The sequence below is a fragment of the Oncorhynchus mykiss genome, chromosome 12, assembly GCF_057628025.1.
Source record: "Oncorhynchus mykiss isolate SJ-2025 chromosome 12, ASM5762802v1, whole genome shotgun sequence".
In the NCBI taxonomy this organism is placed as follows: Eukaryota; Metazoa; Chordata; class Actinopteri; order Salmoniformes; family Salmonidae; genus Oncorhynchus; species Oncorhynchus mykiss.
The window spans coordinates 37,495,707-37,508,635 of record NC_143033.1 but is presented as its reverse complement, the minus strand read 5'-3'; the positions used below and the strand labels follow the sequence as shown (position 1 = coordinate 37,508,635).

General features: G+C 44.0%; 1 protein-coding gene across 3 annotated transcripts in view; it reads left to right on the top strand.

Moving 5' to 3' along the window:
- Positions 1 to 12,929, top strand: part of fgfr4 (fibroblast growth factor receptor 4) — a 50,760-nt gene that overhangs the window by 27,301 nt on the left and 10,530 nt on the right. For 2 of the 3 annotated variants that reach the window (XM_090192393.1, XM_090192392.1), the window contains 3 exons: positions 7,108 to 7,334; positions 12,117 to 12,452; positions 12,669 to 12,722. In XM_090192393.1, coding sequence (XP_090048519.1) covers positions 7,241 to 7,334; positions 12,117 to 12,452; positions 12,669 to 12,722 — 484 coding nt within the window. In that variant the 5' untranslated portion in view covers positions 7,108 to 7,240. Of the gene's footprint in view, positions 1 to 2,789; positions 4,600 to 7,107; positions 7,335 to 12,116; positions 12,453 to 12,668; positions 12,723 to 12,929 lie in introns of those variants that run through there. The other variant, XM_021623634.3, reaches the window with a different exon arrangement.

The window sequence follows — 12,929 nt, the reverse complement described above, 5'->3', positions numbered from 1 at the left end:
TGTCTTTGGTCCAGACCAGTTAATGATTTCCACAGAACAATAGCCCAGCACTAACAAGCATGGAGTTAATGAGCGACCAAGCCCCACCACACAGTCACACTCTCCCCCTCCCCCTCCCCCACCTCCCACACCTCCTACTCGCACTAACCCTGGTGATTATCATTCACTCCAACATCCTCATCGGCCCTCCATACCACTATCAGTTCATGGGCATCAGCTGAGCTAGTCTTGTTAGCATAATATGCATACTATCACTACTATCAGAAACTTTAAAAGGCCCCAGGGTTCTGAGGACTGGTGAAGGTGTGGGAGGCATCCAACATATCACTAATGTAATCAGAAAAAGAGAGCTAGGGGGACAGGCCACAAGACAGATGAATGAGGCTAAATGGGGTTAGCTGTGAACCACCTTGCAAAATAATCACATGCTACCATTTGAAAGAAAGAGAAAGAAATCAGAAGAGCTATTCGATTTGATTGATCTTATGCGCTGGAATGCGTCATAATCGATATCTGCTGTTGTCTGTATTGAATGTGTTGGCTTAGTAAAATTGAGCAATAGTTCAAAGTTCGATCCTAACAAATGACAAAGACAAAGATAAGGCCCACTGCTGTATCTTTAAAAAAACTATCATTTGTTTTCTATGGCAAGGCAGTCTCTCAAAACAAAATATAGAGCTTATTTGTCCCTAATTAATCTACCTGAAAAGGCAAGCCTACTTAATCATTAAATGTTATATAACATTTACTGTACATCTTCAAAGTTCCTCACAATGAATAAAAGTACTCATTAACTTTCCTCCACACATAGGCCTACTTAAGCTTTCAATACCTGGAAAGAATAGACTCAATGGGGGACAACGAATTTAAGCTTAAATTCTTCATTAGCTGGTGTTTTAAGCTGGTGCTACTATGTACACATCCTCTTACACTGGACACAATGGATCCCTAGGCATGGGTCTCACTCCCAGCTATCAGGAGGAGGTGTAATAAGAAACGACTTAAAAGGTTAAGCCTCTCCTAAGGTTTGTAAATTCAATACTGTAACCCGAGGCCTTCCTCTCATCACACAAACACACACTTGTGCTTAGCCTGCCCTTGTAGTGTCCAAGCACTACAAGAGAAGATCTGTGTGTGTGTGTGTGTGTGTGTGTGTGTGTGACCCCATCTGCGTCTGTAACACAACAACCAGGTACAATAACATTGTATAAACATCAACACAGCCTCCTCACTGATTCCCTGTTGCCAGAGAGGCACTGGTGGCTGGCTACGTTTTCACAAGGGAGGGAAACTCGATCTCCGCTTGTTAAAGTCCTTGTTTATTGACCATAGATTCCTGGTATAGTATAGGGTGATGTCAAATTATTAATTGCGGAGGCTTGGGGTGTCTATTCCATGGCCTTGACCTGACCCGTGTTAAAACTAGATCTCAGAAAACGGGACAGAAAAGTGAGCTAACAGAGAGAGAGATGAGCGATATGCATGGTGCAAGCCCACACATCTAATCTGGAAATCTAATCTTAAAGAATACGACATTCAACATGCAAATTGATATGACAAAGATCAAATACAATACGTAAATCTCTTGTCAGTCCAATAACCATGACGTCACCAAAGGGGTTCCATGAGGTTCTGTTTTGGGTACTATGATGTTTAATATTTATGTAAATTATATTGACTGATTTGTTCAAACTTCTAATTATGCATATGATGATAATGTTATATTTTCTGGTGTTCCTACAGGGACTCAGTCTGCCTGTAATCTTCAGATAAATTTTGATAACATTCACAGACTGCTTATCATAACCTGAGACTGGTTTTATGTTGCAGTTGTAATGTATGTTGTAGTTTTTTAGCACAAATTTGTGCAGACAAATATATACCTGATAAGACCTGCTTGCTAGGAGAGAGAGGAGGGAGAGAGGGGAAGGAAACGAGAATGAGGGAGCGAAAACGAGATAGAGACAGTCAGAGAGGGATGGAAGAAACAGAGAGGGAAACAGAGGAGCTGCAGATAATAGGCTTTAATGGGGCATTCACATTCAGCTGGCCGGCACAAAAGAGTGGCATTGGGATTTGGGAGTTGGGCTGATTGTTGGGCTGGTGTGCTTAAGGAGAACCAAGCTCTGGCTGATTGTGGGGAAGGACTCATTGTTGAGTGGAATGCCAGCAGTTTTGAAGGAGGTCAGAGAGGACAGGAAGAGAGAAGTGTAAAGAGAGAGCAGGAGGGAGAGGAGAGCGAGAGGGTGACGGGGAGACAGAAACACTCAGAAGACAGAGAAGAGATGCAGAGAGAAAGGGAGGGACAGAGGTGAAATGGGGAGAGGGGTTTGTAGCATGCAGCTTTATTTAAGGACCTCCAGGGGCAAACTCTCTCTCTCTCTCTGCAATGCTTTCTAGCATGATGTCCGGCAGCAGGGGTTGCTCACTGTGCCACATTGAGGGGCAATATCCAGTCCTCAGTCAGTAGCTTGGCAGAAGCCTGCATGGGCCTCACTGCGCACACAGAGCACACAGAGCACACAGTGGAGTGAAAAACAGCCTTTGATTAAACAGGATAGTTTCCGTCTTTAGCATTCTCTATTGGCATGGCATGAACTTGAGGGATTTGTATTTGTGTGTGCGTGCGCGCGTGTGTGTGTGTGTGTGTGTGTGTGTGGGGGGGGGGGGGGGGGGGGGGGGGGGTACGTGCATGCGTTGGATGGGGGCCACGTTCTCACACCGTTGTGTCTGACACGAAAGATGTGCTGTGTTCCCTCTCCTCTCAAGCAGGAAATTGTTGGCAGAACGTTAGAGCTATTGCCCGCGAGAGTAGCCGGGCCGAGGCTGGCGCGCGGGTTGTGTGTGCTACGCTGCAGCTTGTGATGAATGAGAGAAACGGCGTTCATTTCAAACTAAATTCACCTCTTAGATCTGTCTCTCCCGATAGTTTGCACTGGCATTCATTATCTCTCGCTCGCTCTCTAGCTCCTCTCTAGTTTCTTCCTGCACCTGCAAAATGCGAAAAAAAATCATAATACAATTTCATATTTATAACAAAATACGACGTTCTCAACCATATGTAGGCATAAAGATTATGACGAACTAAACTACATTTTATTAGCTGATAAAATCCTACACTACACATGTTTTACATTGTGTGATTTGTTTAATTCATAAATTAATTAAGCCGTATTGTGTTCTGACTAACCGCAACTAAAGAGATTACTTTGCCTCGCTCTCTAATACAATTATGCAAATAAACGGGGGCAATTCTCACTTATTGAATAGGCCACGGAAGTACCTTATAATTACATGCGTTGCACATATCCTTTTATACCCTATTCTTTTACGTAGCAATTTAACATGTAATAAATGAAGGAACATCATAAAGCGATGTCGCAAAAACAACTTAATTTGCATAATGAGTTTGACGTTTTATGAAATTATTAATGAGGAGAATTAACTTTGGCCAAATATGGGTAAATAATTTGTAGGCATATACATTTAACTTATATTCTGGTTATGTTATTGACTTATTTATCAAAATATTATTTATTTTTAAACCTAAGTCTAAAAGCCTATATGTATTTTTCCTATCAATAGTCAAGTTCTAAATCTGCCTGAAAGGGATAGGTGTCAAGATTTAATAGAGCAAGAAGACCTGTTAATAGAGAAACAATCCAGATCTTGGATTTATGTGTGAATGGTGTGGAGGCGGCAGAGATCTTGGTTTATGTTTGTCACCGAGGGGGTAACCTGAGGGGATTTTATTTGGGGGTGGGGGTTACAGACTCTTACCCCCTACTCCCCCTTCTCGCTCGTTTTAGTCCATTGTTGTGACTTGCGCTCAGAGTGCAGCGGATCGGGTTAGCAACGAGACGCAGCAGTAGCCTATACCCACAACATTAACAGAGTGGCTAGCTAGCCTAAATGAGATTTAGCTAGTTATTAAATGTACTGTGTTCTGTTGGGACCAACTCATTCACGAACAGACTCTGCGCGAGTGAAGAGCGAACCACGGTGCGCAAAGATTGACCAACATCTGTTCCATTGTTGCCGGGCTGTAGCCGAATAATTATCCACATTGAGAAGAGTGGTATAAGGGACTCTACGCCTCCTACATTGGAGATCTGTCTGTTTCTATTTGCAACAACCAATACAGATCTCGTTCAGTCTAATCTCAAGAGGAGAGAGAATTAATCAGCAAGTTTGACCGAAGTCTCTCCCTATGGATTTAGCACTTTCTGTCGCGTGAGCCCCTGGAAAGAAGGAGACGGGCGCGCGAGCCTCATTCTGACGTGAGAACACAATCTGCTCAGGGTGAAGTGGACTCTGTGCCCCAGTCGGAAGGATCAGCTCTAGCTCCTTCCCAGCTTGCTCACCACCGACCTGCTGTCCTTCATGTTTTGGTTGTTTTGATGGATTTATAAGTGCATCTCCGAGGGTTCCACCCGGGCGCACACTGAAGAAAATCACCAAAGACAAAAAAAAGAGGATTGGACAGAAATCCAAATGAGGATTCCAATATTGACCTCGATCAAATGGAACTAGGATATTCTGGTGCCTAATCGAACTTTATCAAGGATTGATCATTGCGAGCAAAGAACGAAATTAAAGGTAAGATGATTTCCTTGAATCCGCGAGCTAGTAGGTTTATGTTACTTTATGTAGTGGTTACAGTCGACAAGTCCAATAAACAATTGCTTTATTTCCTAATTTATTTCAACTCCACACATTGAAGCCTATGTAGAACCCTTCTTGCAAAGAGTTCCACGGCTGGTTATGGTTTTTCGACAAACATTAATTCAGACAATGTGATTATGTTAGCCTAATGCATGAGTTTGAATGAAATTCATGATTATATAGCCTACTTCGGTTGCAATAATGTATCCCCACCAGTTTCAGCTTGTGAACATTGAGGGATTGCTGAATGTGGCAGTGTCTGCGCAGCATAGTTTTAACATAATCTCCACTGTCATATCGATTTGATCGACTTTGCGCACACATGACGTGATGTTGTTGAGTTTTTCGTCCAATAGCTAATGTGAGAAGCTTTTCCAACCGTACAATATATATATTGGAAAAGCTTATCTTTACAAAGATAGGCTGGCAATACTTGTAACGCGCCATGGGAAAATGGTTGAAGTTATAGGGAATTTCTCACGATGATCATCTAGTTAAAATTTAACAGAACTAGCTGGTTGTTGTAAGGTAACTGAGCAGAAGACATCGTTTGATTTATGACAACAACATCGTAACGGTCTAAAGATAATAAATTAACGCAACCATTTTTTTTACGGATAGTGTAAATCCTTCTTTCACTTGGTGCTTTTGACAAAAACACAGACTAAACACTGGACCACTTTCACTAGTTTATTTCACGCCAATATTAGCCTACATGGGGCCACATCGAGATACGCCTATCATTTACCTCGCTGAAGTTAAACACGTCATAAATAACTCAACATATACAAATAATATTCGTTTTTTCCAGTTAGGCTAAATGGAGAAATAGTAGAGTTCGTTCATGGGATAGCTATTAAACGGTGTGTACCACGGCCAGTGGCGGACTTAGTGATTTGAAGGCAGGGATCAGTCTGAGGCCCCCCCCACCCCACCTGTGTGTGCTTTTCAATGGGTTTTATAGTAGACATGTACATTTAACTGTAGAAATCTATTACCTTTTTATGTGCCATGAACACAACCAGTAGTGATGTTTTCATTTGATTGTTTAAAAAAAAAAATCTATTAAAAAAGTAGGTTACCTTCGCTGCACCTTCAGCCAAACGAATTCCAGCAACCAAACAGTGCACTGTGCACCTGCCAACTTTCCTTCAATTCGCAAGTGGCTGAAACTCTCACTGGAGAAAGCATCCGAGCGAGCGAAACAGCACCCCTGTGTCTTACGACATGTAGCCCATGTATCTGTTTCTGTCTGGCCAAAACGAGTATGACATGCCATACTCCTTTTGGCCAGTCAACATCAGATCCACTCCTGGCGACCTCGCTCCTAATCTCCTTCACAAAACCCATTGGAGAAGGTCAGAGGAGAGGGACCTCTGGCTTTGTCATCCAATGGGTTTTGAGGAGGAGAGAGAACGCGAGCAGTATGGAAATGAGAGAGTGTTGGGCTAGAAACCAAAAGGTTGCTTGATCAAATCCCTGAGCTGACATGGTAAAAATCTGTAATTCTGCCCCTGAGCAAGGCAGATAACCCACTGTTCCCTGGGCACTGTGGATGTCGATTAAGGCAACCCCCCACCCGTCTCTGATTCAGAGGGGTTGGGTTAAATGCAGAAGACACATTTCAGTTGAAGGCATTCAGCTGACTAGGTATCCCCTTTTCCCCTTTTTTGAATAATGCCCAACTCACGAGGCCCCTTGATGATGTTCTCCTGCCTAATGGTAAGTCCGCCACTGACCATGGCTGCACGCACATGGTCTGCATGGAACACTCCAGGACTGGCGCCTGTGCACAGTTGGCCCGACTCGGTTCAGTTGTCGTCATCTGGACAAATCACGAAGCTCAGTCTTGTTCCTGTTGCCAACTGTGGTCCCCTGTCACGCGATAATAAAAATAAACAACCCCTTTCTATCAAATAACAAATTATTTGTTGTTCTCATAAGAGCAGTCTGCTCTAAAATTATTTGAATATGTCCTCACTAGATTATTTAGTGGGCTCAAGGAAAAATGACACACGTAAGCCTAGTCTTATTTTTTTTAACCTGTTTTGGCCTGTCTGTTGTGTTGAGTGCGCCTGTGAATTTGCTATTGTTGCTCCCCGATAGCTTCCTGGCAAGTCTCAAGTGTTTTCATAGTAACAGCCCATTATCCAGACAGGCTGTGCACCTTCCATTCGCAAACAACAGGCTAGAAAAGCCACATATTCACAGCTTCTAGTTATTCATGACGCAGGGGACAGTGGACAATGTGCTGTAGGCTAATGACTGAATGGTCAGGACACCTGTTTAATAAGAATACAACGCCAGTCTAAAAGAGTCTCTTTCTATCTCTACCTATTCACAAGGCTATATACCACAAACAATTTCAGTGCTACTTACTGGAATCACATGCTACAATTTTACATAATGACTGACTGATTCTCTATTGTATTGTCTTTCCAGGTCCAGTTTTTGGGGTGTGTGTTGAGTTTGCCAATGCCCGGAATCGGTGTGTGAGACCAGGGTTGCCCCCTTCATTCTTCACACACACACACACACACGCACACACACACACACACACACACACATCTGCAAGATGGTGAATGTTTACACGGCTTGCATCGTCATACACTGTCTGACTGTTGGACTCCTGGCCAAAGCCATCGGGTCAGAAGACGGAAAAACAGAAGGTAGGTTGCTCAATATTGCCTAGGATTTGTTGTTCTTACAGGTATATGTTCTTGTGTGTAATTTCCCCTATACTGATGAATATTCCAAACCCTCTTGAGAATTATTTGCTGATGGATAACTGATTGAATTCTCCCTGAGGGAGGTTTCTCAACTTTATCCGTTGCAGTTTCTTAAAATACATCTCTCAAGTGTATCTCTATAGTACACAGCTTCAAATTGTAAGTGAGGTTGCTCAGTTCTGCTTAGACAAGTAATAAAATAAACCACCAACAAAAGCTTTAAAAATAAAGAAATGAACCCTTCCCTCAAGGTTCCATTTAATTCACTGAAAGATCTCATTGAGGAAGGAGAAAAATGCCCGTAGCTGCAGAGTACAGTAACCCTTTGATTCATCAGGATGGTCTCTCTATAGGCAGAACAGCGAGCCACAGGGAAGGTAAGATCCAGTCAAATTCAAGGTGACAGGAAGGAGGAAGGTTGTAATCATTTTTCGGGGGTGAGGAGAAAAAAAAATCTCCCAGTGCTTTTGGTGCTGTAAACCGTGCTACTCGATCCCTCCGAGACCCTGAGGCTCGGAAGTGTAAATCTGTCTGGCCCGTCGCCAGCCAAGAGAGCCGAGGGTGGAGGGGAGGAAGGAGAGGAGGAGGAAGGGAGGGAGGAGAGGATAGGGGGGGGCTTCCATTGATGTTTTACAAATACACGCCTGTCTTTGTTTATTACCTGCCACAGCCATCCATTCATCTCTAAGTATTGTTATGATGTGTGCAGATTGGCTACAGGCTTGGCAAATTGCAGCCCTCCAGGTTTACAGGAGCTGGGGTTTCTTTTAAGACCCTATACTGATCACTATCAGGGAAGGAGGAAGCCCTGCTCTAGTCTAGGGATAATTTCAAACACTTTAGTCCATGTTTTTATTACACATTATTCAAATCAATTTGTCTTTGTCACATGCACAGAATACAACAGGTGTCTGTGAAATGCTTACTGACAAGCCCTTAATCAACAATACAGTTTAAAGAAAGTACAAGTTAAGAAAATATATTTTTTAAACGTAAGTTAAAAAAAAGTAACAGAATACAATAACAATAACGAGGCTAAATACAGGGCGTACCTGTACCGAGTCAATGTGCGGGTGTAAAAGTTAGGCAAGGTAATTGAGGTAATAAGTACTTGTAGGTAGAGGTAAAGTGACCATGCATATATAATAAACTGTGAGTAGCAGCAGTTTAAAACAAATGAGTGGGTGGGATCATAGCAAATACTTTGGCTAGCCATTTGATTAATTGTTCAGCAGTCTTATGGTTTGGGGGTAGACACTGTTAAGGAGCCTTTTAGACCTAGACTTGGTGCTGCGGTACCGCTTGCCGTGCAGTAGCAGAGAAAACCAGTCTATGACTTGGGTGACTGGAGTCTTTGACAATTTTTTGGGCCTTCCTCTGTCACCGCTTAGTATAGAGGTCCTAGATGGCAGGAAGCTTGGCCCCAGTAATGTACTTGGCCCCAGTAATGTACTACGCACTACCCTCTGTAGCTCCTTATGGTCAGATGCCGAGCAGTTTCCATACCAGGTGGTGATGCAACTGGTCAGGATGCTCTAGACAGTGCAGCTGTAGAACGTTTTGAGAATCTGGGGACCCATGCCAAGTCTTTTCAGTCTCCTGAGGGGTAATATGCGTTGCCGTGCCCTCTTCATGACTGTCTTGGTGTGTTTGGACCATGATAGTTTGTTGGTGATATGGACACCAAGGAACTTGAAGCTCTCGACCCGCTCCACTACAGCCCTGTCGATGTGAATGGGGTGTGTTCGGCCCTCCTTTTCATGTAGTCTACGATCAGGTCCTTTGTCTTGCTCATGTTGATGGAGAGGCTGTTGTCCTGGCACCACACTGCCAGGTCTCTGACCTCCTCCCTATAGGCTGTCTCATCATTGTCGGAGATCAGGCCTACCACCGTTGTGTCGTCAGCAAACTAATTGATGGTGTTGGAGTCGTGCTTGGCCACGCAGTCGTGGGTGAACAGGGAGTACAGGAGGGGACAAAGCACCCACCCCTGAGGGGCCCCCGTGTTGAGGATCAGCGTGGCAGATGTGTTTTTGCCTAGCCTTATCACCTGGGGGGCGTCCCATCAGGAAATCCAGGATCCAGTTGCAGAGGGAGGTGTTTAGTCCCAGGGTCCTAAGCTTAGTGATGAGCTTTGTGGGCACTATGGTGTTGAACACTGAGCAGCATCTGTGGATCTGGTGGGGCGGTATTCGAATTGGAGTGGGTCTAGGGTTTCCAGAATGATGGTGTTGATGTGAGCCATGACCAGCGTTTCAAAGCACTTCATGGCTACAGATGTGAGTGCTATGGGTGGTAGTCATTTAGGTTGGTTACTCTAGCGTTCCTGGGCACAGGGATTAGGGTGATCAGCTTGAAACATGTAGGTATTAAAGACTTGGTCAGGGAGAGATTGAAAATGTCAGTGAAGACACTTGCCAGTTGGTCCACGCATACTCTGAGTACACATCCTAGCTGTTTAGAAGCGCAATCTCCACCATAAATTCCAAGGATTTATACAGGATTTACCCCATCTGATCAAAGGGCCTGCTCTCACTTGGGGCCAAAGCCAGACCACTGGTACTTTTCAGCCTTAATTTACATAACAATGGCTAACTGTGAACTTGAACACTTTCTCACAAAGCAACTGTTTTGATTATGCAAAGGTTGTTGATTCTGCTCTTCACAAGTCCTCACTATCATCCCTAGCTATGGAAACACAATTTACCTAGGGGTGTACTCACTAGTGTAACACTGGTGTTACAGTTGAAAATCAGCCTCATTAGCAAGGTGAACCCAGGTAGTTTTTCAATGTGCCTGTTTCTTAAGAGGGTCTACCCATGACTCCGTGGACAAGCTGACTCCCGCAGTGGAGAAGTGGTGAAGGTCCCAGGTCCCCGCCTCGGGGCCCACAATGCAGCACTAAGTCCCTGCCAGAAGACATTAGACTCATTGGTAATAATTCAGCATGGCAACACCACCCAGGAACGTTCCAGTTACCAACCAGGAAAATAAAAAAGAGAGAGCGAGAGAGTGAGAGAACAGAGGTAGCCATTATGAACTCTGGCTGCAGGATGAAGTTGGTGATATTTTTTTCTCAGAGGAGTGAAATGTATGCCACACACATAGGTCTGGAGCACAGGCGTCAGTGTGCTAACGCAGAACAGCGCTGCTCACACTCAAGCTGACAGTGATTTAGTGAGGAATTCATCCCCTCCAGATATGACATACAGTAGATCAAATGAATTGGCATCGAGGATGCTTTGCATTTTAAGTAGTCAATGTTTTATATATATTTCCACTATGTGGTAGGAATAATACTGTAAAATTGTGAAAATGATAATAATGGCCTTTTAGTGTAAGAGCTGTTTGAAAAGATTGCTTGCAATTTCAGCCTGTTTTGGTGGGATGAAGTTTTGGCCTGTCTGGTGACATCAACATGCGGTAAATTATCTAATAGACCAATAAGAAAGAGAGTTCCAATCCTCTCTGCCAATAACAGCTAGTTTTAAGTTTTCTTAAAACCACTCCCAGACACTCCAATAAAAATTCTTGCTTGAGAAATTTCCCTTAGCTAAGAAGCAATTTTTGTTTCTTTTTGACCATTTTAATTGAAAACAATCACAGTAAGGTACTTAACTGTTACCCAGAAATGATTTGATATTGATATTTAAAAAATGGCTGCATTGGCTCTTTAACCACTGGGCTATCCTAATGTGTTGTAAGCCATGTGACTACAATAGTATCGCTCACTCTTCTACACAGTCAGTATATTATTGACAATATTGCGTTATGGCAGTTTGTTCTTAGCATATCCTTTGTGGTAAATGGATACTGATGTAGAAGACTTACGTTGCAAAATGTGTCACCCAGAACAGAAACAAACCGTAGCGTACCATGGATTCACCCCTAAAGGAACTCTAGTCATGAAAGAGAAGAGTGCATCTGATGGTCAAACGCTCCCCTGCCGGTCGAGTCACACCAGTGAAATGTTTTGTGTTCTGCTTTTTGTTGTGTTTGCCCCTTTCACACGGGGTGAATATTCACACTCAGCTGTGAGTTCAAATGAAGGCCACGGGCAGCTCAGAGTCCTCACAAGTTCATTAGCATGGTTCTGTTTGCTTGGTGAGGAATGTTGCCTTTCCAAGCTTAACAGAAAGCAGCACTTTTAAAGTTGCCACAGCTTTTTGCACTGCACTGCAAAGTAAAGTCACAATGTGGGATGGGATGGTAAGCTATTGGCTAGATGGGTCAATCACATAGTCAAATGAATGGGAGCTTTTCATTGGACAGGGAGCATATAAGGTACTTATTGCAGTGTAATACAGCTGTAATAAAATGTTTAGCTAATTTGAGTTTGATCCTAGCTCTCACCTGTGTATTCCTACTCTGCCTGCCTCGCATGAAGCAGTTAGAGCGAGCAGCTCATCAAGCAGGGATTGCCTTTTACTTACTGAGGTGGCTACAGGAAGCAATCAGACAGAAAATTGGTGTGACTGAGCGGGCACCCTGCATATGGCTGAGGCCAGTGGAGCCCTTATTGTGACACGTTAGCCCCCAGTTTATCAGTGCACTCTTATCACCCACCAACCAACCAGTCTACATTCAAACACAGGCACGCTGAGAAATGCGAGAAACACATACTTTTACCGACGTGTTTAGATGTAAACTGAGGCTGGAGTTGACATTTTCTACATTTTCTTTTTTACAATCCCTTTCTCCTCTCTTCTTCTCTCGGTACAGATTTGACAGTGTCTCGGCCACTCATCTTGCCTGGTTACCCTGAGAACGCTACGGCGGTTGTGGGGGGACAGGTGAAGCTGCTGTGTAAGGTCCACAGGCCAGCCATCACCAAGGTCCAGTGGCTAAAAAGAGACGAAGAGCGCCTGGGAGCCGAGGGCCAGCCACATCTCAGAACTCTGGAGGCCCTACAGAGCAACATCTCCAATGTGAACATTCTGTCTCTGAGCAACGTGTCGCTGGAGGATGCTGGAGAGTACATCTGTATGGCTGAGGCCACTACACACGCTGGACTACAGCTACAGTCCATGCAGTCTGCCTGGCTACAGGTTCTACCAGGTAAACATTTCTTGCTAGACTTTGTTCATCAGGCTATTGGATGCTTCCCACATAGAATTAGGAATTAGAATATAACATTTCATAGGATCTCTATAGCTTCCCATGCGCTACAGCCGTGTGTTTTTTTTGTCAATTATGTCTTGATAGTAATTGATTACTAACAACAGTAACTAGCTGGAAGTCAACGTATATTAATCTCATACCTTGTCCCTGTAGGGACCCTGATCTCCCGTTACCTGGACCAGAGTACGCCCATTGAAGTCCCAGCAGGTACTTGCCATTGAACTGCCTCTATCCCAGTGGAGTAAAGAGAACAGAGAGGAGTATGAGTGAGGATGACAGGGGCCATCTGTGTTACTGAGAGGCTGTTTGGTGGGCTGGAATGGGGCTCTCTCTCCGAGCCTGCCTCTCAGACCGCCACTGAACCATTGCCACCCCATCGATTTGTTTCTGAAGGCCAATCCGCTGTCACGCTAC